Source organism: Camellia sinensis, chromosome 9 (genome assembly GCF_055761805.1).
Source record: "Camellia sinensis isolate YWXY chromosome 9, ASM5576180v1, whole genome shotgun sequence".
Lineage (NCBI taxonomy): Eukaryota > Viridiplantae > Streptophyta > Magnoliopsida > Ericales > Theaceae > Camellia > Camellia sinensis.
The window spans coordinates 25,939,530-25,966,699 of record NC_138969.1 but is presented as its reverse complement, the minus strand read 5'-3'; the positions used below and the strand labels follow the sequence as shown (position 1 = coordinate 25,966,699).

Below are 27,170 nucleotides of genomic sequence, written 5' to 3'. Positions count from 1 at the left end.
CACACAATAATTCCTCAATTAAACACACCCAAAACATCTCATCCCATTCACGCCCAAACATCATCGCCGATTCGCCGCTGCTCTCATTCACCCCTAAACACCCAAACATCATCGCCGATTGCCGCTGCTCTTCACTCGCCGTTGTTGTTCTCTGCTCACCACCGCTGGTCTCCTCACCGTCCACCAGCCATTCATTCTTCTAATACAGTTTGCACTTCCACCAGCCATTAACATAGGTATGATAATTATAATGTTTTTGAATAGTCAATTTTTGTTAGCTTGATTTTGTCGACCGAGTTATATTATGCAACTATTGCCTTTGCTTTCTGCCATTCATTGCTTTTTTATCCCTGAACTTCTTTCTGTTTGTGTTACTACCAATGGTGAATCTGTGTTAAAAACCTATTTGGTTGTGTTCTCATTTTTTGTTTTTGTTTTTGGAGTTTTCGGAAACAAAATAATGACGAGTTCAAAAACACCAGTTGTTTTCATTTGTGCGAAATTTGTTTTTGAAAATATCAAAGCAGCTTTTTGAGTTTTCTAAAAAGTGGGTTACTTTTAGAAGTTTTTTTCCCCCAAAACTGATTTCAGAAAAAAAGAATCGCAAGTGTGCTTTTGAAAAGAATAAAAATAGAGATTTATAATTGTTTGGTTGTGTTTTCGTTTCTGTGTGTGCTGTTTTCCGATCACACTGCCAAACAGGTACTCAGATGGATAACACCGGCAGAATAGATTACGCCCGAACGACCTGTCACAGAAAAAAAAGACTCCAATGGCGGTTCTTCTACCCGGGGGCACTCTGACGATCAAGTCAGTAATCAATATCTCTTAAAGATAACCAATTGTGCTTAACTCACAAGCCAGAATACAAAAAGCGTACTTTAGATCCACGAGGGTGCCTTACTTTTATAGCCAACACTGACCTGATCCCTGTAGAAGCCTAGCTTCAGTAGACTCTGGCTCAATGTTTGTCCTGGACTCTCCAATAGATAAAGATAAACTCCTTAGGAGTTTTATCCTTATCCAGTTTGAGGTCCTCCCCCATTCTAGGACTCTTATCCCTTATCCGATCATCTCGGATTCTGGTATCTCCGCAGATAATCTCGGCCTAACCGAGATCACCTCGGCGCCATGACCAAGACACGTGGCACCTTGGCTGGCACTTTGGTGCCACCTTGGCCATGTGTTGTCATTCAAGAAATATGTCTCCACAACTGCACCTTAGGTTCTATTACATCGGCATCCTGAGGTGATGGAACCTATATCATTTGAACCCATAGCACGTCGGCTAAACTTGCTCTATCATTTGTTACCGAGGTCATCATTAATCGGCTCCACATGACTAAGACTTGTAGTCTGTTTTCATCAATGCCTTAGAACCAAGGACCAAGTTTTTCCAAGTTCTTTAACCGACATCGTTCCCTTAGCTGAGCTCTTTGCTTCATTAAATCAAGAGCTCCAAGAGTTTTTACACGCATATGAGCTGTCATGCACAGTAATTCAACCGTTTTTGCCACCCGTCTCTTCCCCATTGAACCGTATCGGACACGCGCCATTAAGTCGCATCGCATTTGCGTGCGCCGTCTGACAAGCACGTCGTCCTAGGCACACTAATTGCGATTTGCCGCCTTTTCGCGTTTTGACAAAATTACTTCCCTCTCTCTTCGTCTTTTCACTTCACATTTTTTGATTCCTCTCTGTGCTTCAAGCTTTTCTCTCTCTAAACCACCATTGTCATTTTCTCAAAGCTTCCTACAACCACTCCGTTTACTTCCTCCGGCGAAGCATTTGCTGCTCTTTTCCGCTCACTGCCACCATCTTACCCCGGCGTTCTTTACACCGGCCTCCATTTCTTTGGTAAGTCAGTATTCCCCATTGTTTCAATTCCTTGTTTTATTTAAAAAACTCCACTGCTTTATTTGCTTCCATTGTTAACCTGTTCACGTTCTTGATTATTAATTTGTGCGTTGAATTCTATCATGTATTTGGGCATGCTTGTCTCATGATTTTGCTTCTGTCAAATCTCCTTCTGCGTATACACACACTACTCACATACTTATTTATTTTTGCCACTAATCTTGGCATCGCACCCTTGTACACATTTTGTCACAGTGTTCTTGATGGTTCATCACTATTCTTGATTCTGAATCATGTTCTTGTTTTCGTTTTCTTATTGTGTTCTCCAGATTTCTGCCTTCAATTCTTGTTTGCATAGTTTTAGGTTTTGGGATTTGTTGTAGAACTCACAAATTTTAGGAAAAGTTGAAACAAATTCCCCTTAGATCCTCAAAACTCCTGCCCCAGCATACATTTAGGTTTTGCCGAGGTCCCTCAAACCTTAATAAACCACTTCCTTCTGAAATCCAACACCCTCTCTACTTAGCCGACGTCATGGGTATGTTCAGGTGGAAGGTAAACACCCCAACTAAGTTAGAATACTTTAGGCAGGAGTTTGCCATCCCTGCCGATGTTCATCTTAGGTTGGTTCGGGAGGAGGACTCCATCATGCCCAAAGACGACTCCATGCCCTTCCCAGTGGTAGCCTTCATAGAGTGTGGACTTAGGTTCTCTCTTAACATCCTTTTTCGAGAAGTCTTTCACTACTACAAATTAAACCCAATGCAGCTTGCCATTAACTCTTACCGAGTCATCAATGGTATAATTGCCTTAGCCAAAAAAGAGAACGCTAGGGTTATTCTTGCCGACATCCAATACTGTTACACCATGTGCGGCCTGAAGTTAGAACAGGGCTATATCTATTATCTTAAGCCGAGATCCACATAATACAAACTTGTCACTGACCTCTCAGACTCCAACAAGGGTGCTGGAGACAATTACTTTATTGTCTCGAGTAACTGGGAGTTCCCACCAGATAATGACCTTCACCTCTATCTCCTAAGCCGAACAGTTTTTAGAGAGGGAGATGGTAAGAGCCAAGTGTCACCTTTACTTGCTTTCAAGTGTTTCTTACTTTGATGTTTTTGTATGCTTTAACCTTTGTTTGTTTTATTTTGCAGTTCTTCCTCAACCACCCAAGGACTTTCGCAAATCCTTCTATCCTAACAAGGATTTCAAGAGGCTGTTGGGTTTGCCAGTTGACCAGCAGAAATCCCCCCTGCTGCTCAACTATATCTCAACCTACAAGTCCATTTTGCCTAACGTCCCGAAGAAGAGCAAGTCTCCTCCCTCTGCTACAACTCCCGCTACAACTTCATCACCTCGGCTTGATCAGGGATCAACCTCTACTCTAGCAGAACAACCATCTACTTCAGCTCCACAATTGATTCCACCTTCTCAACGGCAACGCCGACTTCGAGCTCCACTGCTCGCACCAGCAGACAAGACTCGAAGCCGAAGACGTCGAAGTGCTGAGGGTCGTCTTTCGACCCAACAAATCCACCAACAGCTCTACCAACAATCCGCCTTGGCACTAAGGTTACCGTTGCCATCTTCTCCGATGAATTGGGGCGACAAAAGGCCGTTGCCGAAGACCTTCTTGCCGATATCCCCAATGTCGTTACAGTTCAATCTTTTTAGTCTCAACCTAAGCCGAAACCAAAGAGTCTGAAGAAAGCCCAAGCCAAGGCAATGGTGACTCAGATCGACTTTGAGGACACCTTGCCAATCTCAAAAATGGCTGAGGTAGAAAAAAGTACTTCTGCTGCCGAAAAGAGGCCCACAGAGGTTGCTCTCTCTGAATTCACTCGGTCAAAGAAGCCGAGGTCAAAGTCTGCTGCAACCTCGGGGTCCTTGAAGTTCGAGGCCCCCTGGGCCCCTCCAATTACCATCGAGGACAAGCTAGTCAGAGTCGGCGACCGCGCGACTGACATCGAAGTCGGCGTTGCCCTCTCTACTGCCTTGCTCCTTCCAAAAGACCTTGAACGCAATGTCGAGGTCAGCGAATACGAAAATTTCGCTCTGCAGTTGCAGCACTCCGTACAAGTAAGTCCCTAATACTTGGTACTTTCTGCTTCTTCCATACTTAGAGAGTTTTACTAACTTTGTTTTTTCCTTTTTTTCTAGGCGATCCAGCACGCCCACTCCTTCACGATGCAGGCCTTTGATATTAAGAAAGAGTTGATCTGTAAGACGAAAGAGGCTGCTGGCTTGCTCAAGACCATCAATAAGGCCGGGGCCAAGATGAAGACTTTGATAGATCAAGCTAAGGCAGCCAAACAAGCCCAAAACGAGGTCGAGGAGAGGGCAGACGCTGCTGAGGCCATTGTTGAGGTCCTTAAAGCTGAAAAGAAAGAGGCCGAAGCAAAAATTGTCGAATCCCAAGCCGAGCTCCTAGCTGCCTTGACCACAAAGGACGCCGAGATCAAAGCGGCGGACGAGAAGGCATATGCCGATGGGGCAGCCGACGTCCGCGAGGAATACAAGAAGCAAGTGAAACAGGCATGCAACAAGGGTTTCACCCTTGGTTGGATGATTGCCTTAAAGGAGTTGGCTGTCCCCGAGGACTCAACTCTTCGAGATAACAGTCTCCTCGTCCTGCCATTCCCCCCCACTCCAAGCCAATCCGAGGACGAGGCTGAGTCCGAGGAAGATGCCGAGGCCGACAAGTCTGAGAAGGTCAAAGCTGCTGGGGCCAAGTCCCCAACTCTGAATGAGCAAGTCTTGGACTTAACTCAGGATGAGGGAGACAAGGTCCAGAAGACCACCTCTGAGGCCGAGGTCGAGGCTGCCAACAAAAGCGTTGATGATACACTTCGCCAGATTGATACTGAGGTAGAGGTTGACAAAAGTGCAACGCCTCCAGCCGACGAAGCTAATCCTAGTACTTAGGATATTTATGCTTTTCTTGTATTTTTTCTGTTTCCTTCTTAGCTGTAATACTTTGTCTTTAAACAATGTTAGCTTTGCATTTGGCCAATGTGCCATTTTGTAATCTGAACAAGTAGTCTTTTTATAGGCCAAAGTGCTATTTTTCCTCTTTTAATGCAAGTACAACTTCTTCTCTGCTTCCATACTTAGAATAATTTGCATGTTTTCAAGGTGGACCTTAACTGTGCAATTTCCTTGGGGTAAAATACTTCGGGTATAACTGTTGATTGTTTATCTCGGCCATGGCTTAATACTTGAAAAACATTGTAAGAAAGTTTTCACAAGTGTTTATCTAAAACATGCCACTTCACTTTCAGTTATCAAGATTTCTGTCTTCCATTATTTTCTAAGTTTTAGCAACATGATAATCTCGGCAAGTACGTAGATACTTCTTTCAACATAACCTTGGCTTAACTTCAACTTGTAAATTGTTTTTAAAATTTCAACAAGTGTTAAACCAATTTTCTTTTAACATGACCTCGGCTTAACTTCAACTTATAAATTTTTCTTAAAATTTCAACAAGTGTTAAACAATTTTCTTTCAACATGACCTCAGTTTAACTTCAACTTGTAAATTTTTCTTAAAATTTCAACAAGTGTTAAACCAACTTTAGCTTGTAAATTCCAACTTCCAAGCATTATTCTCCAACTCTCTGCCCCCTAATGTGAACTTAAGTTTCACTTATGTTCACATTAAGTATGTACCTATGATCTTGTCGCCGAGATCAGATTCAAATAGAGACTGGTCGAGGTTATCAACCTCGGTCTCTGTTAATCTAACTGATATGTATTTAGTGTCATTCAAAGTTTTTATTCTGTCGACATAGCAAATATAGGTTAATTCAACTTAGTTCAACTTGATTATATGCAAGTATAATTCAACTCTGCCATATAATAAGTCTAAGTTATTCATCATGTTTCAATCAGAAACATCGCCAACTTAGTTCAACTCTATTATATGCAAGTATAATTCAACTCTGCCATATAATAAGTCTAAGTTATTCGTCATGTTTCAATTAGAAATATCGCCAACTTAGTTCAACTCTATTATATGCAAGTATAATTCAACTCTGCCATATAACAAGTCTAAGTTATTCGTCATGTTTCAATCAGAAACATCGCTAAGTGACTGGTCAATCGTTTTACACAAGTTTGAAATAAAAAATCGAGCTAAAATTTTATTAGTTACTTCGGCTAATAACAAAAGATTTTAAAGAAAGAAACAAAATGAAATCTTAATGATAGAAGAACTTCAGGTTGCAAGTATTTCAGGGTCTTGGTAATTCTTTGCCTTCACTGTCTTCAAGCCGATATGGCCCATTGCCTAGGACCGAGATGATTCTATAAGGTCCCTTCCAGTTTGGGCCAAGCTTGCCCTTTCTGGGATCCTTCTTGTTGCCGACGACCTTTCTCAGGACGAGGTCCCCAACTTGAAACTCTCGTGGGTTGACTTTTTTGTTGTAAGCCTTGGCAAGCTGTTGCTGGTATGCCCCCAGCTGAATTACTGCCTTCTCCTTTCTTTCTTCTAATAGATCTAAGTCTCGGGCTAAAAATGCATAATTAGTCCCATTCTCCACTCCCTGGGCTCTGACCCTTGGGATGTTGACCTCTAATGGGATTACTGCCTCTGTGCCATAAGCCATAGCAAATGAGGATTCTCCAGTTGATCTTCTCGGCGTAGTCCGATATGCCCAGAGTACACTGTGCAACTCATCCACCCATTTTCCCTTTGCTACTTCCGGCCTCTTCTTAATCACATCCAATATAGTTTTGTTGGATGCTTCTGCCTGTCCATTGTTTTGAGGGAAGCTTGGAGTGAAATAGTAGTTCTTGATCTTGTACTTTGCATAGAAACTCTTGATTAGCTTACTGATAAACTGCGTACCATTGTCTACTATTATTGCCCTTGGGATCCCAAACCTAGTGATGATGTTCTTCCATATGAAGTTTTTCATATCAACATCTCGAATCTTTGCAAGGCGTTCAGCTTCCACCTACCTGGTGAAGTAATCTGTTGCTACTAACAGGAACTTTCTTTGCCCAGTTGCCTGAGGCAGTTGTCCAACAAGATCCATGCCCGATTGGGCAAATGGCTAAGTACTGGATACTAGGTTTAAATCTGCTACTGGTTGGTGTATCAAAGGTGCAAACCTCTAACACTTCTCACACTTTCTGACATAAGCTTCAGTATCTTTCTGCATATAGGGCCACTAGTATCCCTGAGTAATGGCCCTATGAGCAAGTGACCTGGTCCTAGTGTGGCTTCCACATATTCCTTCATGTATCTCATACAAGAAGTCTTCAACTTGTGAAGGATGCACACACCTCAAAAGGGGTCCAGTAAAAGATCTTCTATAGAGATGCCATTCTGTTGTCAGATTGAATCTTGTCGACTTCAGTCTGATCTTGTGTGCTTCTTTATGATCATCTGGCAGTTTTCCTCTTTAAGGAATACTATTATTGTATCCATCCAGCTTGGTCCCATCTCCACACACATTACTTCATACTTTGTGTTCAGTGGTTCTACACTTGGACCTGACAAGTAGTCAACCATTATTATCCTTGCCTCTTTTGGTTTCATTGCACTAGCCATGTTGGCTAAGGCATCGGCATGGCCGTTATCATCTTGGCTGACTTGCTGTAGTCGGCAATTTTGGAACAATGCCATCAGTTTGCCCACCTCCTTTACATAGGCCATCATCCTTTCATCTCGGGCTGCATATTTGCCTGTTGCCTGGTTAACGATAAGCTGGGAGTCACAAAAGACCATTACCTTATTGGTTTCCATTGCTACTGCTAACTTTAATCCTGCTATCAATGCTTCATACTCTGCTTCGTTGTTTGAGGCCTTAAACCCCAAATGAATGGATTGTTCCAGCATCTGCCCATTCGGTGATACTAGCACTACTCCTGCCCTCGCTCTTTGTCGGTTTGAACTTCCATCAACAAACAGATGGAAGGAGTCGCCGACGTAAATAAAGCAGGGCCTGAGTTTTTCTTTTTTCCTCTATTCTGCTATCCCTAGCTGGGTTTCTCTTTGTTCACCTGGACATCGTGCACCTCGGCTTAACAGAGCCCGATGTATGATGGCGCCTGGTGTGAACTCAGCCACAAAGTCGGCCAAAACTTGGCCTTTGATTGTTGTTCTGGGTCTGAATTTCAGGTCATATTGCCCTAACACCACTGCCCATCTGGCTATCCTACCTATCAGATCTCCTTGCTGCAACAGGGACTTTAGAGGATGCTCAGTTAACACCACAATCTTGTGGGCTTGAAAGTAATGGTTCAGCTTCTTGGAGGCCATTACCAAAGCTAGTGTTAGCTTTTCCAAAGGTAGATATTTGGTCTCTGCATCTGCTAGGGTTTTACTTACGTAGTAAACTGCCCTCTATTCTCCCTTATCTTCCCTGATTATTACTGCACTTACTGCATGCTTTGAGACCGCCAAGTATAAGAACAGCTCATCTCCAGGTATTCGATTTGAGAGAACTGGAGCTGTGGTCAAGTATTTCTTCAAGTCGGCCAAGGCAACTTCGTACTCCTCTGTCCATAAGAAGTCTGTGGCTTTCTTTACTAAACTGAAGAAAGGTTTGCATTTATCAGAACTTCTACTTATGAATCTATTTAGGGCTGCAGCCCTTCTAGTCAGCATCTGCACTTGTTTTGCTGACGTTGGGCTCTCTAACTCCAGAATGGCCTTATTTGATCCGGGCTTGCCTCAAAGCCCTTTCTGGTAACCAGGTACCCCAGAAACTTCCCCGACCTAACTCCAAATGCGCACTTTGATGCATTGGGTCGGAGTCGAAATGTCTTTAAAATGTCAAAGACTGTCTTTAGGTCGGCCAGATGATCTTCAGGTTCCTTGATCTTTACGATCATGTCATCAATGTATACCTCCACTGTTTTGCCTATTAGATGTTTGAACATCTTAGTCACCAATCTTTGATAAGTTGCTCCTGCATTTTTCAACCCAAAAGGCATCACTCTGTAGCAATACAACCCTTTTAGGGTGATAAATGCAGTTTTCTCCTCATCTGGGGGGGTACATGACTATCTGATGGTACCCGCTGTAAGCGTCTAAGAAGCTCATCCTTCCATGTCCTGAAGTGGCATCCACCAATTATTGAATCTTGGGTAGTGAGAAACTGTCTTTGGAACAAGTCTTATTTAGGCTGGTGAAGTCCACACAGACCCTCCACTTCCCATTCTTTTTCTTCACAACAACCGTGTTTGATAACTATATCGGGTAGTTTACCTCTCGAATGGCTCTGGCCTCCAGAAGTTTATCCACTTCCTCTTCTACTACCTCAACATGCATCAACGTCGGCCTCCTTGCTCGCTGGATGACATGTTTAGCCGACTTGTCTACATTCAGTTTATGGCAAGTGACCTGGAGGTCAATGCCAGGCATCTCGTACGGTGTCCAGGCAAACACCTCAAGGTTTGCTCTCAAGAATGCTTCTAATTCCTTTTTCTCTTCCTCAGCCAAGCCTGAGCCGAGGAGGAAAAAACGCTCTTCATCCCCTTGCTAGACTAAGATCTTCTTCAGGGCTTCCTCATTTTTCTCGACTGGTTCTTTGCCGATGTCGTCAAGGACCTCCCCATCCTTATCTTCAATCTCTGCTGCTTCTGTCTCTCGTATGTTGCAGGTGGATTTCATTGCTGCCATAGAGCAATTCTTTGCCTGCACCTGATCCCCTCTGACCTCCTCAATTCCATGCTCTATTGGGAATCGTAACAGCTGGTGCAATGTTGAGGGAAAGCCCCCATTGTATGCAGTCATGGCCTTCCCAAGATAGCATTGTAAGGAGAGGAAGTGTCAATTATTGTGAACTTAGTTTTTACCTTCTTGGTGCCAGCCTGCAACTCCAAACTTACTGCTCGCAGGAGCCACGTTGGCGTTCCATTGAACCCGATCATTGGACCATTAGATTGTTCCAGATTATCTTGGTGAAGGCTAAGCTCCTTGTAACACCTGACATACATGAAGTCACAAGAGCTGTCCTGGTCGATCAAAATTCGCTTTACCTGGCACTCTCCAATCTGGAGGGATATTACCAAGGTACCGTTGTGTGGATGCTGCACCATCTCTAGGTCATCTTCAGTAAAGGACACCACTGGTCCCTGGCACTCATCTGCCCTAAGTCTCTTCTGCCGGACTTGATACACATGTTGCAGGTGTTTTACCTTCTAAGTTTCCCCCCGTATCTCGTTCTCATTCACCTTCGAGTGAATCACATTGATCACTCAAGGTCCGCTTGCCTGTGGTTGTGGTGCTGGCGGGGGTGGTGCTACTGGTGCCTGAGGCAGTCTCGCTTGCTCTTCCCTTGTCCTGGTCTTATCTACCAGGTCTCTTAAATGACCCTGTCTTTCTAGGTCTTCCAGATGTGCCTTTAGGGCTTTGCACTCTTGAGTTAGATGCCCATCCTTATTGTGGTAGGCACAGTGTTTCCCCAGACTTCTTCCCATAAATTCACCAGGAAGCTTTTCTAGTGCTCTATAATAGGGCTGATTCCAGATTCTTTCCAAGACTTTGTAGATCGAAATTCCCAATACGGTTGTGACTGCCTATGCAACCCTCAATCCTGTTTCTTGCTTATTGTATCCACCATTACCTCGGCCTCGCTTTGGCGAGCTATTTCTCTTCTCTTGTTTTGACGCCTTCGTCCCCGGCTTGTCCTCCTCGGCCCTGGCATACTTTTCTATCCTAGCCATAAGTTCCTCCATACTTTTTGGTAGTGTCTTTGTCAGTGATTTTCGAAGCAGACAATCATCTTTCAGCCCGTTCTTAAAAGATACGATCGCCACCTCTTGGTTGCACCCTGGTATTTCGTTGAACACCTCGTAATACCTTTTGGCATAGGCCCTAAGGCTTTTATCCTTGCCAATTCTTAGAGGAGTCCACCCTCAATGACTGTAGTTTGTTCGTCACAAACCTGGCCACGAACATCTCGGCCAGGCCTTTCCAGCTTTTCACAGTTCCTTTTGGCAACTTGTGAAACCAGTCTGATGCAATTTTCCCAAAGGATGAGGGAAACACTTTGCAGAGCAACGGCTTGTTCCCGGTGTACAGTGCCATTGAGTTTAGGTACAAGCTGACGTGAAAGTTAGGGTCAGACTTACCGTCGTATATCTGGAACCTCAGTATGTGGAACCTTTTCGGGGCCTCAAATTTGTCCAACTCCACCGAGAACGGCGTTCTAGGCTTGACCGAAGAGGTTACCTCGGCATCTTGTCGCTTTCTCTGGAGGTAATCTCTCAGATCCTCCTTGGTCCGTTCAAGAGCTCGGCTATCAACGGATTTCAGCCTTTTTGGTGTGCTACTCCCAGTGTCGTTATGAGTCCTCTTGGATCTCTCTCCATTAGTTGCGTCGAAACAGAGTTCCTTCCCTTGAACATGCCGATATTCTTTTGGGTCAGCTTCTTTGGTACGATGCGTCCTCCAAGAATCTTCCTCATTGACTCTCCTTGCCTGACCTCCCTTGAAGGCCGGTGAGAGTATTCCTTGGTCCTGGTGTGCTGGGGGACTGTAGGGACTGTTTTCTGCCCCTCTTTCTGGGCATTGTTCTTGGCCGCTGGAATCGGCGTGTCTTGTAGCGAAAACGGTAGCTACATGACGTTGTTCTGCAACATGAAATTGACGACCGATTGCAGGTCCGCCAATTTGTTCGCCATTCCCTTCATCTCTCCGTCCCTCTGCAGGAATCTATCTTTCCATATTTGGAGGTCGTTCTCGTTATAATACTCGCCTCGGTCTGCTTTCTTTGGTACGTCTTCCTACTGGCCGACGTCCTTCTCTCCGGGGTTCTAATCTCGAGTTTCTTCATTGCAGTTATCCTCATCGACGTTAGGGTCAATGTGTTTACCACTCCCAGTAGGGATGTCGTCCCCAACCTTTTCTTTCTGTCCGTTGTTGGCTATCTATTCTCCTTTCTTTCCCACAGACGGCGTCAAATTGCGTGTGCTGTTTTCCGACCACACTGCCAAACAGGTACTCAGCTGGAGAACACCAGCAGAATGGATTAGGCCCGAATGACCTGTCACAGAAAGAAAAGACTTCGGCGGTGGTTCTTCCACTTGGGGGCACTCCGACGATTAAGTTAGTAATCAATATCACTCAAAGATAACCAATTGTGCTTAACTCACAAGCCAAAATACAAAAAGCGTACCTTAGACCCACGAGGGTACCTTACTTTTATAGCCAACACCGACTTGATCCCTATAGAAGCCTAGCTTCAACGGACTCTGGCTTAATGCTTATCCTGGACTCTCCAATAGATAAAGATAAACTCCTTAAGAGCTTTACCTTTATCTAGTCTGAGGTCCTCTCCCATTGTAGGACTCTTGTCCCTTATCCGATCATCTCGGATTCTGGTATCTCTGCAGATAATCTCGGCCTAACCGAGATCACCTCGGCCCCATGACCAAGACACGTGGCATCTTGGCTGGCACTTCAGTGCCACTTTGGCCATGTGTTGTCATTTAAGAAATATGTTCCCACAGTTTCCAAAACTTGTTTGGTAAGTTGTTTTTTTGAAGAAAATTTTCTAAAAGCAACCTACGTTTTAAGAAACACCAAAAAGTTTATTGAATTTTCGAAAATGGGCACAAAAAATAAAAACGATGGGTATTTTCGAATTTTTCATTGTTTATGTTTTGAAAAACACAAAAAAACAAAAACAAAGAAAACAAAAACACAACCAAATAGAAACCACTACTCCTTTCTCTATTTGTTTAGTATATGTTACATCAAAAAACATTCCCCATGTTGAAATTGGCAGGCACAATGACCCAATTATTTGGAGTGGGGGAGAGTGAATGTTCTATTATTTTGCTATGGACATATGCATTGGCATCAGTTTCACTCACTCTCTGGTCAAGCTTCTTCATGTGGCTAGTTTCTTGATTTCTATCTATTCTTCATAGCCAGTGTGACAGAGCACATGGAAGGGCCTCACATGAAATGATTAAAGTTTGGTATGCATGACTTTGTTTCAGGTTTTATCGATGGTATTCGGATGCATACCATTTTTAAAGAATTTGATATTTATGCCTGATGCTCCTCTTTACTTCTTCACCGACAGCTGCACAATTCTTGGGTATGCTCGGTTCCATATCTCTTCATCTTTATTTGGTGTTTCCTTTTCTTTGAAGTTCTGCATATATATATATGTATACACATTTTTATATATTGTTATACCTTTTCATCAAGTGTTTCTGCACACGAAGCAAGATTTTAATATATAATACGTTTCACAATAGAACTTCAGAAAGAATAATGAATGAAATCAGTGGGGTAGACATAGAAATGCAACCCTCTATCCATTTCCTGGATTTAGGAATTACATATTTGGGGGTAGACTTCATTCTTATCCTTGAATATTGTATGTTCTAATGTTATATTAGATGAATATTTTAATTTTGACTATTTTAGTTAATTTATAAATTAGATCTTTTTACTCTTTCATTTAAGTTATGTAATTTGAAGTATATTTTTATAAATCACCAATCTGCCCGAACCGCCGGTTTTTGATAAGAAAAATAGCAAATTCTAATGCCATTTTCATCAATCTGCCACCCGCCGTACGGTTTTTATTTTTTTCCTAAACTACACCGACCGACACCACGCACACCCCTAATTCTCAACTCCTTAAGGTTGGACAAACATTTAATTGACCTATTAAATCCGAACTAACTTGATTTCAAATGGGATGTTTCGATGCAACGGACAGCCGAATGCGAGTTTAGCAATTTAAAACATGTCAAGTTTGGTTGAGTGATGAATATACATGGGTCAATTCGCGAAACCCGGCCCAACTATATGGAATTAGAAATTATTCATAAGTATTGATATATATGTATATATACATATTATTTATTTATTCAATAAATGAAGTATTTAAATTTAAAAGAGACGTTTTTCGCTTTCAAAAAAAGCATAATCCCTTCTCCTCTCGTTGTTCAGTTAGAATTTTTTTATAACATAGAATTTGTTTAGTATGCTAATTTGATCCGCATCCGCCGTGAATCGATCCAACCCCATTGGTTGATTTCCAAACAATCGATGGTCGGCTACAGGTGAAATTTTCTCTACCTGAACTCCATTTGGTCAAGTAACAGATAACACACAACCCGCTCAATCTCGACCCACAAGCACCTCTACTGGTAATTATGAAAGTACCAATCTAAGCATAGAGTGACTACTAATTGTTAATTTTCTCACTATTAATCTTATTAATCAAACAGGACCTAAAGTTACCAATTGCGAAATTATGTCATTTTGTGGTAAAAGTTACACTTTTTGTAGTAAGCACAAAGTTATACTTTTATGGCAGGAAAAATTATATCGTTTTATGATAAAAATTACAATTTTTTGTTCTCTGGTTATGAAATGCATAACCACATAAGCATCATACTAACATGTTCCTCATCATCTAAGGTTCCCAAGGCATAAATTGCCCCCTCTAATTAGGGTTTAGTAATATATGATACTCCTAATTATTTTTGCTTAATGAAGATGATCACAGATCAGATCTTTAAAAAAAATAAATAAAAGATCTCTAATTAAGAAATATCAAACATTAATCATTTCTAATAAATTTATAAATTGAATTCAATCCCGCCTCCCCCGGCGGATATCCGTAGATACCCAATCACATTTCAAATAGACAAAAAAATTGAGAATCATTTAAATCCTTAACACACTAAATAATTTTTCTTATTTCTATATATATAAACAATGAGTGTAAAAATCTATATTTATGCAATTGAAAAGTAAAAATCTATACAGAAGTAAGATCTAAACTATATAGCATCTGATTCTTACATTTGATTTTAACTGTGCACATAAAAACAAATCAGAATTCAAAATTCTCCAAATTAACTAAAAGTTGATAATGTTGATCCAATCAAAAGTTCTTTCCACCCCAAAACCAGTAAAAAAAATTTGAAAATGTCACAAGGAGTTAACATTCTAACTGAATTAGTTCCACAGACTTTTAGTATTCTTTTCCTACATCTAATTATATTATATATATACATATACATTATTAAGGGTAAATTACGTTTACCTCCCCTGAGATTTGCCTTAATTACAGATACCTCCTTGTGGTTTCAAAAATTACACTGACCTCCTTTGCTTTTGAAAATAATAGTCAGATTCCCCCTTCTGTTACCCATCCGTCCAAAATCAAATAGATTCTGCTGATGTCATCTATAATTATTCTACAAATTCCAATACTACTCTTCAACTACTTAACATATTAAAATAAATTACAGTTACCTCCCCTGCATATATATATATATATATATAAACACATACATATCTATATATTTATGCTCCTATGTATATATGCTCATACACATATATATCTACATATATAAACACATACATATCTATATAGGCACATATAAATATCTAGTATATATATGAATCATGTTATAATACATATTCTCAAAATAGTATACTATATGCAACTTATGACATTTGTGGTGTTCATAACTAAATCTTTTTCAGTCATAATTAAAAACAAAAGTCATAATTAATATCACATAAAGTATAATTAAGACTTTTTGGATCATAACCAAAATAATAATTACAATAGATGATAACCAACATTACAATAAGTCATAACTAATACCATATTAAGTCATAACTAACACAATAAGTCATAATCAAATATCACAAATGTCATAACTGGGCCATATGATCCTATATATATATATATATATATATATTTAACTTTTAAATCTAAGTGGCAACATATATATTCTATTTTTTTTATTATATGTTTTTCTATACTATCTCTCTTTATAGAAACTCTTTCTACACTTTTTCTCCTCAACAATTCATTGGTAGGGTTATTGATAACCACCAATGCATAATCCAATCCCATTGTCAAATAAATTCTCCAAATCTCATATTTTCAAATCACTATAAAATGAGTTTTTTACATTTTATTTCAATAATTAATGACTTTAAGAATAATTGATTTTAAATGTTTACAAATTATTTTTGAGCAATACCTGAATTAACTGAATAAAAAATATTCACAATTATTAAAAAAAAATTGTGCCATAAACAAAAATTATTTTGGAGGCATTTTTTTAAACAACACTTTACAGCTAACTAAAAAAAATTATTTACAATTAATTATTAAATAAAACGATTAGAAAAATAAAAATTGTGCCATAAACAAAAATGATTTAGAGGCATTTTTTTAGACAATATTTTACAGCTAACTAAATAAAATTATTTATAATTAAGTATTAAATGAAATGATTATAAAAATAAAAATTATGTCATAAACAAAAATTATTTTTGAACTACTGATTTTATTTATTTTTTAAACACATTTTTTAGACAACACATTAACAAAATAAAAAATATTAAATAAAATGATTATAAAAATAAATGCAACCACTATTTATATATATATATATATATTTTTTATTTTACATGCTGATGTAATGAAATAAATTTTTTTAAAAAATTATAAAGAAAAAAAAATTCATATAAGATTTTTTCTTTGAGTTTAGATCCCTTGAGTATTTGTTCTTTTTTTTATAAGCTTTTATTTTTTGGGAAAGAAAACTATTCAGAATATTATAAAAGGGAGGTACCTGTAATTATGCTAAACCTCAGGGGAGGTAAGTGTAATTTACCCTAAGAAATAATGAATGAGAGTCACTTGTGTCAGCTAGTATTTATTGATGCAATGACCGTCGGTGTTCTTTTTAGGCAGTGGCTTTGGTCCAGTCCAAGATCGGACTGGACTGTGCTGTTGGGCCCGTGAGGGCCTACCACGGGTCTCGTTTTGATAATCCGAACCGTTCAATGTGTAGAACTCGTCGAGTACTATATGCCTGTAAAAAATCACGTTGATCGGATATCGATAGCTATGTGAACAAAATAGTTTTTTATCAACCGTTAATTTTTTCACCGTCCATTTTTTTTTTATACAAAACTGATTTGATCACATAGCTATTAATATCCAATCAACGCGATTTTTTATAGGCATATAGTACTCGACGAGTTCTACACATCGAACGGTTCAGATTATCAAAACGGACCCAAAAATGGGCCCCATGGGCCGGACTAGATGGGTCCAGTCTTGATCTCAACTTGAGACAAGCTGGACCCTTGTTTTTAATAGGAGATGACGGTCACCAAAAAGAGAAGGAGAGAGGGTGCGCAAAATTAGGTGAGTGTGCCGTTGGGTGTGATAATATTATGAATATGAGTAAATTTAGTATTAAGTGGAGTGTCTAAAGAAATTTTATTAAAATTTAGATTTTAGATTGAGGGTTCAAATAAATGGGAATTCAAAAAAATTTAAATAGATGCTAATAGCAGCCTACAAAATTTAACCATTTTTCGTAGTTTTCCTAAACCACCTTTGTTTGCCATTTAAATGGGCCCAATTGTCTGACGAATTAAGCCCGAAATGGTAAGAGGTTCCTTTGTGAATGTTGTAATAGTGGTTTTAATAAACGGCGTCGTATGTTGTTCTTCTCCCTTGCAGACTATAACATCAAAGTCGAGTCGACCCACCATTGTTGATTGCACAAAGTCGGAGAGAGTGACATATGATCAGATCAAATGGGAAGATGAAAAATGGCAGATTACCCTCAATCAGACCGTCCATTTTCTCATCAACCCATATCTCCAAAGCACTGGTCCCACTCAATCACACTTTCCCGCCATCAGAGACCAACGACCTTTTGTGCCCACCAACTGCCTCTTCTCTTTCCTCTGCTCTGCAACACTTCATCAACTCAGACTCCCCTTCCCATGGCCAAAAGATCCACACCCACATTCTCAAAACTGGGTTCAAGCCCAACACCAATATCTCCATCAAACTCCTCATTCTACACATTAAATCTAGTTGTCTTGCCTATGCACGCCAAGTGTTTGATGAATTGCCTAACCCAACTCTCTCTGCTTATAATTATATGATTTCGGGTTACATAAAGAATAGGCAGGTGTTAGAATCTCTGAATTTGGTTAAGGGATTGGTTTTTTTGAATGAAAAGCCTGATGGGTTCACGTTTTCGATGATATTGAAGGCTTCTACTTGTGAGAGTGTTTCATCGGTTTCGAGTAGTTTGGGAAAGCAAGTCCATGCCCAGGTGGTGAAATCCGATGTGGAGGGTGATGAAGTTCTTTACACTGCTCTTGTTGATGCATACGTTAAGAGTGGGAGAGTAGATTATGCGAGGAAAGTCTTCGATATGATGTTAGAAAGGAATGTGATTTGTTCAACGTCAATGATTTCGGGTTACATGAATCAAGGTTGTGTTGAAGATGCTGAGTATATTTTCAAGAAAACACTAGAAAAAGATGTGGTAGTTTATAATGCGATGATTGAAGGTTATAGCAAATCATTGGAAACAGCTAAGAAGGCACTTGAGGTTTTTATTGACATGCTAAGGTTGGATTTTAGGCCTACAATATCGACTTTTGCAAGCATTATTGGGGCTTGCTCCGTATTGTCAGCTTTTGAAATTGGTCAACAAGTCCAGGCTCAAATTATGAAGACTGAACTCTTCACGGACATAAAAATGGGAAGTGCTCTTGTAGACATGTACGCAAAATGTGGAAGAATTGAGGATGCAAGAAGGGTTTTTGACTGCATGCCTGAAAGGAATGTATTTTCATGGACTTCCATGATTGATGGATATGGAAAGAATGGAAATCCAGAGGAAGCACTTGAGCTCTTTTTCAGAATGCAAAGAGATCGATGCACTGAACCTAATTATGTTACGTTCCTTGGTGCTTTGTCGGCTTGTGGGCATGCTGGCTTAGTTGCCAAAGGCCAAGAAATCTTTGATAGCATGGAGAGAGATTACTTGATGAAACCAAAGATGGAACATTATGCTTGCATGGTTGACCTCTTGGGGCGCGCTGGAAGTTTAAATCAGGCATGGGAGTTTGTAATAGCAATGCCTGAGAAGCCTAATTCTGATGTTTGGGCGGCTTTGCTTAGCGCTTGTAGACTACATGATGATGTAGAAATGGCGAGTATAGTTTCCAATGAAATTTTCAAGTTGAGTCATGATGGCCGTCCAGGGGCATACATTGCGCTATCCAATACTTTGGCAGCTGCTGGGAAATGGGATAGTGTAAGTGAACTCAGGGAATTAATGAAGGTCAGGGGGGTATCCAAAGATACTGGTTTCAGTTGGGTTGGGACTGATGGTGGTTTAGAAGGCTTCCATGTTGGACAAAAGATGTGAGTAAACATGTTAGCAACTGGGAGGTAAAGCCTCTTCTAATATTGTTATACAATACTATCATTGTTAAGATTAATTGAGTGTCAAAGAGTTTCTTATTTAAATTCTCATCTTTTAGCATTACTCTCATAGCTTGGTTAGCCTTAACAATCTACATCACTGTGGCTTAATATGGTTGATAATTCCAAAGTCTTTATAACTCTGTAACAAAACTTGACCTCTCCTCATTCTAAACCTAGGGGAGTGGGTTATGGAGACTAATGATAATAAATTTCCTTTTGTTCATTACCCAAAACAAAAAAAAAGGAATGTTGGTTAGTCATGGTGGAAGTAGGAGTGTGTGACATGGAAAGATGGCATTGGTGGGTGGGTCAACAGTTTCTATATTGTTGGTTGTGGTGACAAAGACCTAAAAGACAACATATTTCTATTTGTTTTGTTTTATTATATTGGTGGGTACTTGTAATCTCCGTCAAATATTGTTGATTATAAACTATACACAAAACAAATAACAAAAAGACTCACAAACCCAAGAAGAAAGGAGAAGATGAAGAAGAATAGCTATATGCTGTTGTTGCTGCAGTGAGGAATGTGAATGCAGGCCTTTGGGTTTTCTCTTGGGGCTACCGTTTGCCTTCTTGGCTCTTCTCCTCTCACTCATCGGAGTCATTATCTGGATTATCGGGTTTGTCTCTCTCACTCTCTCTTACAGTATATTACAGAATACAAATGTAAACTATATGTATGTATGTGTAACTGATCATAAGGGGTTGGCTTGTGAATTTGAATGTGGTTGTAGGTTAATGTTGACATGCATATGCCCATGTTGCTTGTGTGTGACAATAATAGTGGAGCTAGCGCTAGGGTTGATCAAGGCTCCCTTTCTCGTCATGAAATGGTTCTCTCTCTCTAACAGTGAAAATGAAGGCTGATGTTGAGATCTGTAGCAACAACTCTCAGAAGAGCTTCTTCTTCTTCTTTATCCTCTCCATCTTCAACCCACCTCCTTCGCCGATCCTTCTCCTCCGACTCCAACCCCGATCACAAGGTCGCCGTCCTCGGCGCCGCCAGCGGCATCAGCCAACCCCTCGCCCTCCTCATGAAGCTCAACCCCCTCGTCTCCTCCCTCTCTCTCTATGACATCGCCAGAACCCCCGGCATCGCTGCCGACGTTATCCACATCAACACCCGCGCCCAAGTCGCCTCTCCTCTCTCTAATTTACGTACATTCTTATGTATTTATATATGTGTGAATTGTTAGGGTTTTGTATTCATGTATAAGTGGGTGTATGAGTGTGTGAATTGTTAGGGTTTTGTATTAATGTATGTGTGTGTGAATTGTTAGGGTTTTGCTGTGGTTTTTTTGATAGGTTGCGGGGTTCATGGGAGAGGAACAGCTAGGGCAGGTCTTGGATGGAGCTGATTTGGTGATCATACCGGTTGGTGTTCCGAGAAAGCGCGGAATGACTCGTCATGATCTCTTCAACATCAATGCCGGCATTGTCAAGTCTCTCTGCTCTGCCTTCGCCAAGTACTGCCCTAATGTGAGTCACTCTCTCTTTCTTTCTTGTATATGTACATCATTACCTAATTGACGCTTCTATTTGAAATATTGTTATGGAGGTAGATATTCGTCACGACTCTGTTGGGGATAGCTAAAATTCTTTTCCTTTTTTATCATTTTCTTGATGGAAACAGGCATTAGTGTAATAATATATATACACATGTAGCGGTAGAGTTAGGATTTTAGATGAGGGGGCAATTCTAAGACAAATTAGGTCAGGTCGGTTTGGAACACAAAGTTTAGTTTGGTGAAAAAAAATATATCATTATTTTTAAACTTAAAACCATCTTAAGGGAAAATTTCAATTCGGTTGAAGTTTCTTAAAAGAAAAAAAAAAAAAAAAAAAAAAAAATTCAATCAGTGGTAGACTATATAAATTTTAATAATTTAAGTCTTAATTTTTTTCTTTAATATGTAATTATTTTGTGAAAACTCCAGTAAATTGTAATTTCTCCTAAAATTAAAATCTACATATAAGGAGTCAATCTTTGTCAATATTCTAATTATGGTGGGTTGATTTTGTTGGAAGAAGAACAAGAAACATTTTAAAGGGTATATATATAATTTAGAAAGATAAAATTGAAAACATTAAAACTGTAATTTCACAAAAGTTCAGGAGGGGCACGTCCTCCTGGTTCTTCACTTACTCCGTCCCTGCACACATGACTCAATACATTTATGTATATGTACTAACTGCCATGTTGGGTATAATTTAATTTTTAATCCTTTATGCCTTTTTGAATGGAATTAAGCTCTGGTGAATATGATAAGCAATCCGGTGAATTCGACAGTTCCGATTGCAGCTGATGTATTTAAGAAGGCTGGGACTTATGATGAGAAGAAGCTATTTGGTGTGACTATGCTTGATGTTGTTAGGGCTAAGACCTTTTATGCCGGGAAGGTGAAGGTCCCGGTAGCGGGTATATTCATTTCTGAGGTTCTTTTAGTTCTTCCTCTGTTTGAACTTTGTTTGGTTGCCTTGAAAATCTAGAAATACAAATAATAATATGAATGCTATTTTTTGGGATACAGATGGATATCAAAAGATGGTATCAGAAAACCTACTATCATGCTCCCTTCACAATTTTATGACAACTTGGTCAATAATCATTTGTACGCTTCTTTGAGATATGAAGTTTCATATCTATTTATTTGTCTTCCAATTTTAGGAATGCCACTTTTTGAGAAATCATGCTTCTGTGTTGAACACCAAATTTTCAACAATTTACTTAATTAACTACATTCACTTTCATAAAACATTTTCATCCGATAGTTTGAGCACACTTATTCTCTGGCCTCATCTTCCCCCAGCCCTAAAAAAAAATACACTGGATTGAGAATTTATTTATTTTCACTATTAGGGATGCAAAGAACGGAAGCAAGCCTTCTCTAAACCTGGCCCAACATGGCTATTTGGCTCTGTTAAGCTCTCCCCCTTTCCTCCTGAATACTACAATTGTATAAATAAGATTTAAAATTTGACCTTTTTTCCATTAATTGTTTTTTCTTGGCAACCACATTGATGGATACAGTAAAGAAGATGAGTCACCTTGTTGGAATGTATGCCATTGACTTAAAATGATCTATGTTTTTCCTTTTTGTCTCTTTTAGTTGACTTCTGATTGTGATATGAAGGAGATGAGATTGGTTTCTTTTGTCAACTTTCTAGCTTATAGTTCTAGAATTTTGAATTTACTTCTTTGTTTTGGTGAATAATATTCGTAGGCGACACCAAAAGCCAATGTGTCAGATGAAGATATTAAGGCTCTTACTAAGTGAACACAAGATGGAGGAACTGAAGTTGTGGAAGCAAAAGCTGGAAAGGGATCTGCAACATTGTCAGTGGCGTAAGTTTAGATAAAGCTCCATTCTTTCTAAATGGATTTTTATATTTCTTTTGTTCAGGTCTTCTTGGTGTATATATCTTTGTTTTAATTTTGAAGTATTTGGATGTTTATGGATCTTAAAGACATAAACTATTCATGCCATGGATACATGGAGTGATGCTTTATGAAGTTGGGTGACTTATGACCTGTTTGCTGTAGCTTAAATTGTTGCAAATTGAATAATTGTTAGTCTTGCAGACTTGTATGGAAAGTAAATAAAGTCAAAGAGTGTCTCCAACTTTGGAGGCTAAAACTTGGCTGTTGATGCTATTGTCTTACCCTTATTAAAACCTTTCTGCATAATATGAAATTAAATTATATGAAGCACCGACACGTTCCCTAGGCCTGCGTACGAGTGTCGGACACGGACACGCGTCGGACATGCGGTGGACACGTGTCCGACACTCTCTCTAACGTGTCCTCTTTTTGTTTTTGAATTTTTGCAGTGGGAGACGCCATGGACACGCTGTGACGCTTTCCGGACACGCCTGAGGTGGATCGAATCGAAGCCCTAACCCTAACTGAAATAGAGAGAGAGAGAAAGAGATCGAGGGAGAATAGGAGACAGCGAAAGAGATCGAGGAACGAGAGAAGACAGAGATCGAGGGAGGAGATGAGAGGAGACAGACAGAGAAAGAGATAGAGGGAGGAGAAGAGAGAAGCCTAACCTGTTCTGATCAATGAAGAAGCTGAGGTATTCTTCTGTCTCAATTTCTTCGCCTCGTCCTCTCTGTCTCCATCTTCTTCTTCTTCTCCTCCCTGTTCTTCTTCGACTTCTCCTGTTCTCTCTCTCTCTCTCTTTTCCTCCCCTTTTGCTGATTCACTTTCCCTTCTTTTTTTATTTCACACGTTTCTCTCTCTCTCTCCTCTTTTATTTCCTTCACTCTTTTTTTTCTTTTTTCTTTTTTTTATTTTTATCTTTATTTTTATTAAACCTAAAATTCATAAAATAAATTGTTTTTATTTAAAAACACTCATTTTTTGTTAATTTTTTTAAAAAAAATATGTTTATTGATTTTATTATTATTATAATTGTATAAAAATTAATAATTTTTTTTTAGACATATAATAAATAAAATTAATTATATATATTAAACGTGTCCCCAGCGTGTCGCGCCCCTTATTTTTTGAAAATTTACGTTTTTGCGTGTCCGCGTCCGTGTTCGTGTCCGTGTCCGTGCAACATAGGTTTGTATATGTATATAAATTAGTTTGTTTGTGTTACCCTGCCATGTGTTCTTGTTACTAAGCATTGTTCTTGAGTTGGACTATTCTTTTTTCACATTTGTGCTGTGTCTGTGTGTGTGGTATCTCTCTCATGAAGTTGTTGACAGTATCAATTGCATTTGCTCATAGACTAAGGTGTCATGTCTTTCACAGATATGCTGGGGCAATCTTTGCTGATGCCTGCTTGAAGGGGTTTAATGGAGTTCCAAATGTCGTTGAATGCTCTTTTGTGCAGTCAACCATCACAGAGTTACCTTTCCTTGCCTCTAAGGTGATTGGGTTGAACCTTTCTATTTGTAAAACCATGAGGATATATATTATTCATGTATGTTGATGTGTAACATGGGAACCTTTTTTAGATATATTGTATTTTTTATATTGTATTACAGAAGGTATTTTTTTTTTTTTGAGAATACACAAAAGGGGTTATTGATATGCTTGCAATGCGAACATTTTTTTAGATATATCGTATTTTTTTATTTTTAGATATATCGTATTTTTTATATTGTATTACAAAAGGTGTTATTAATATGCTTTCAATGCGAACAGTTTGTTGCACTCTCGTGCTTTCTGAATTGATTTAATTCTATATACTTAGTTTTATGCATGGTAATTTATAAGGTGTTTTATCTGACTCCATATGATTAGTTAAAAAGAAAAAAATCTTACTCCATATGATGACCTAAGTTGTGTACAAAGAACACTAGTAAATTTGGATTTCTTTGATGCAAATTTTATCAAAGATATATTTTCTGGATTGTTTGAGATACATTTTTATAAACTAGTCTCATGTAGGTTTATAATGTAAATTTGGTGTCCCGTTTGCATCTTCAGTTTTTATTTGTTTGAGCAGTTGCTTGTTCTTTTATTTATGTTTTATTCAAGTTTTTTGGATTGGGAGTTCTGTGCCCATCAAGAATGGTTTCTTCCTTCTTTCTGTCCATTCTGTCATTTTCTTTAATATTATTTAATAATCATGCGAAATAATGTGCACCTTTTTTTTGTGTGTGCGGGTGGGTGGTTTGACCTAACTAACTGGTAGGTTCTTGTTATTAGTTCCTCCCCTTCTCTCTGGCCTCTACAGGTGGTGTTTCAATACTTAAACTTTTGTTTTTTCTTTCTTAACGCTTGCCATGGTTAATTCCCTCACTTAAGGGTGGCCACTAACGTTGCTTTCCTAAGTGGTTGCTAATGTTGCTCCTTTGGGAACATGCTAGGGATTTACAATATGCTTAAGTCTCCAAGCTTTTGCCGACCGTTCCCACCTTTTAGTACCCAATTTACTTCCTATTGGATGGGGGTCTGGGAGAGGTAGATTGGATACATACCTAACCTTTGACACTATTTTGCACAAAGTTACTGCTCTCTGGTTCGAATCCCAACTTGAAGGTTGATAGGATAAGTTTTAATCACTGAACCAATGACCCCCTGCTACTATCCCATCTTTTACTCAAGCCTTAAATCATTTGCCTCTTTGTGATGCTATACTACAGTAAATGTGCATTGGTAATAAATAAATGGCATATAGCATCATGCTTTAGTTGAAAATTTTCTTCTGATGTGAATCTGTGATTAAATCCCTAACTTTTTTTAATGATCAGAATATTCCCATTTGATTAGTGTGATTAAATTACTAGTGAATCATCATTCAAAAAATTTTGAGCCCAAATACATTAGGCAATTTCCAGATCAAGTTAGTAGTATTTAGGATCTTATATTAGCTATTGATGTAGAGGTTGTGGCATGGCGAGATGGAAAGTTCCATCTGTCCCCAGCTTTGTGGTGTGGGTTCAAGTCGCAGGAATCAAACCTCTCCACAAAAAATTGGGTTCTAACCCTGCTGTAAGCAGGAATCTTGTACACACTAGATACGAGTGTACAACCCTTTCGTATTAGCTATTGTGTTGATGTTTACATTAGTTTTTTTAGTTGCTATAGAAGCCAACTTGCACATTAAATATAAAATTTTAAGTGGAGTTGGTATTGATTGAGGAATAATACGAGGGCACATTCAAGGAAGCTGCTAGGCTAGGAAGTATGGGTGTGCAGGTACAAATGCGGATAAGGGTAATGCCAATATGGAAAAACCTTAGATCCCAGCACATGCTTGTGAGTTCTCCTTTCCTGATGATGGAAATTCATAAGGTCACTAACCTTCCAGTGTTATATTATATACACTGAAATTTTATAGCGGTTAACCCAAGTCAGCTTGGTCATGGTCTTGAGGTTTAACTACTTGACAGGCTAGGCTGCGCTGGCTTGTCTCAAAACAATGTGTGGAAGATGCGTTTTAGATGATTTGGAGGTGAGCCTCAATGTGATTGAGAAGATTGAATATTGTTTTTGGGAAACTAAGAATGATTGGTACTCATAGCATATTTGTTAGTCTTTTCAGTAAATGTATGAAGTCTTTTCTTGTAAGTTCCTGCTTCCTCTATCACACTTCATCATAAATTAATCGTATGCTTATATTCAAGATTTAGATGTGTTTATGTTTTGATAAATTTCCTGAACTGGTTGCTACATTTTAATGCAACAGGTAAGGCTCGGAAAGAATGGTGTGGAGGAAGTCCTTGGACTGGGTCCACTATCAGATTATGAGAAACAAGGTCTTGAAAGTTTGATGCCAGAGCTCAAAACTTCAATAGAGAAGGGAATTAAGTTTGCCAACCAATAGGGTGGAGAAACATCATGCTGTTCTTGAGGTCGATTCTTTCTCACCGAAACTGTCACAATTTTGCTGCTGTAATAGGGAATTTATACACTAGTCAAGTGATTTGCCTTTCTGGGTTGAGATGCTGCACAGGCTGACTTTTGCTGGAACGGGGTGCTATTGATTCTTGAGGTCTCATTAATAAGTTTCAGTGGCTTGTTTCTGTTCTTTAAATTAAATTAAATTATTACCCTCATCTAGGTTTGTTAATCTTTACTTTCAAATTCTGTATTTTGTTGTGCCCAACAAACATTGGGAGTCTTGATTTGAATGGGATGTGAAATGGCAGTTATTGATTTTCTTTAAGCAGCTTTGTGATATTCCTTTTATTTTGATGAAATAGGACCTTTTTTTGGGGTTGGTATATTTGAGTAGAGGCCAGGGATATTTATGCTTGTAGTTCCCTGGAGGATTTTGAAATCTTGCATATACATTAAGAGGTTCGATATTGTAGTGTTATTGCATCAAAATTTGGGTTGTAACCGAGCCGAGTAGAGTAGTTGGTTGTTTAAACTTACATCAAAGCTTAAGTTTTAGAATGTATTCAGGCTTGATTTATTTATCGTTGAAGTCAATTTCAGATGAGTTTTAATTGAGTTAATAATTATTGAACTTGAGTGATGTAATTTGAAAATGTGTTCAAATTAGGTTTGTTTACATTGTGGGATGTATCGTTAATGAGTTGAATAAAGGTCGAGCTCTCTCAACCCAATAAGGT

General features: G+C 39.1%; 2 protein-coding genes across 6 annotated transcripts; both read left to right on the top strand.

Moving 5' to 3' along the window:
• LOC114291128 (pentatricopeptide repeat-containing protein At1g28690, mitochondrial) lies at positions 1-26,758 on the top strand. 5 transcript variants are annotated; one of them, XM_082886322.1, is made up of 8 exons: positions 1-236; positions 12,609-12,926; positions 17,352-19,061; positions 20,433-20,606; positions 22,352-22,473; positions 22,959-23,206; positions 23,893-24,010; positions 26,279-26,758. In XM_082886322.1, exons 3-4 carry the CDS (start codon positions 17,416-17,418, stop codon positions 20,461-20,463), a joined length of 1,677 nt encoding a protein of 558 aa, XP_082742448.1. In that variant the 5' UTR covers positions 1-236; positions 12,609-12,926; positions 17,352-17,415; the 3' UTR covers positions 20,464-20,606; positions 22,352-22,473; positions 22,959-23,206; positions 23,893-24,010; positions 26,279-26,758. The 5 variants fall into 5 exon arrangements, with proteins under 5 accessions (XP_082742448.1, XP_082742449.1, XP_082742450.1 ...); XM_082886323.1 differs by lacking the exon at positions 22,959-23,206 and having other exon boundaries at positions 12,826-12,926; XM_082886324.1 differs by lacking the exon at positions 22,959-23,206 and having other exon boundaries at positions 26,284-26,758.
• On the top strand, positions 21,390-26,416 carry LOC114294559 (malate dehydrogenase 1, mitochondrial). Its single transcript, XM_082888856.1, has 3 exons — positions 21,390-21,563; positions 23,837-24,010; positions 26,279-26,416. The coding sequence occupies exons 1-3, from the start codon at positions 21,390-21,392 to the stop codon at positions 26,414-26,416; spliced, it is 486 nt and encodes a 161-aa protein (XP_082744982.1).
• Positions 26,759-27,170: the final 412 nt, after the last annotated feature.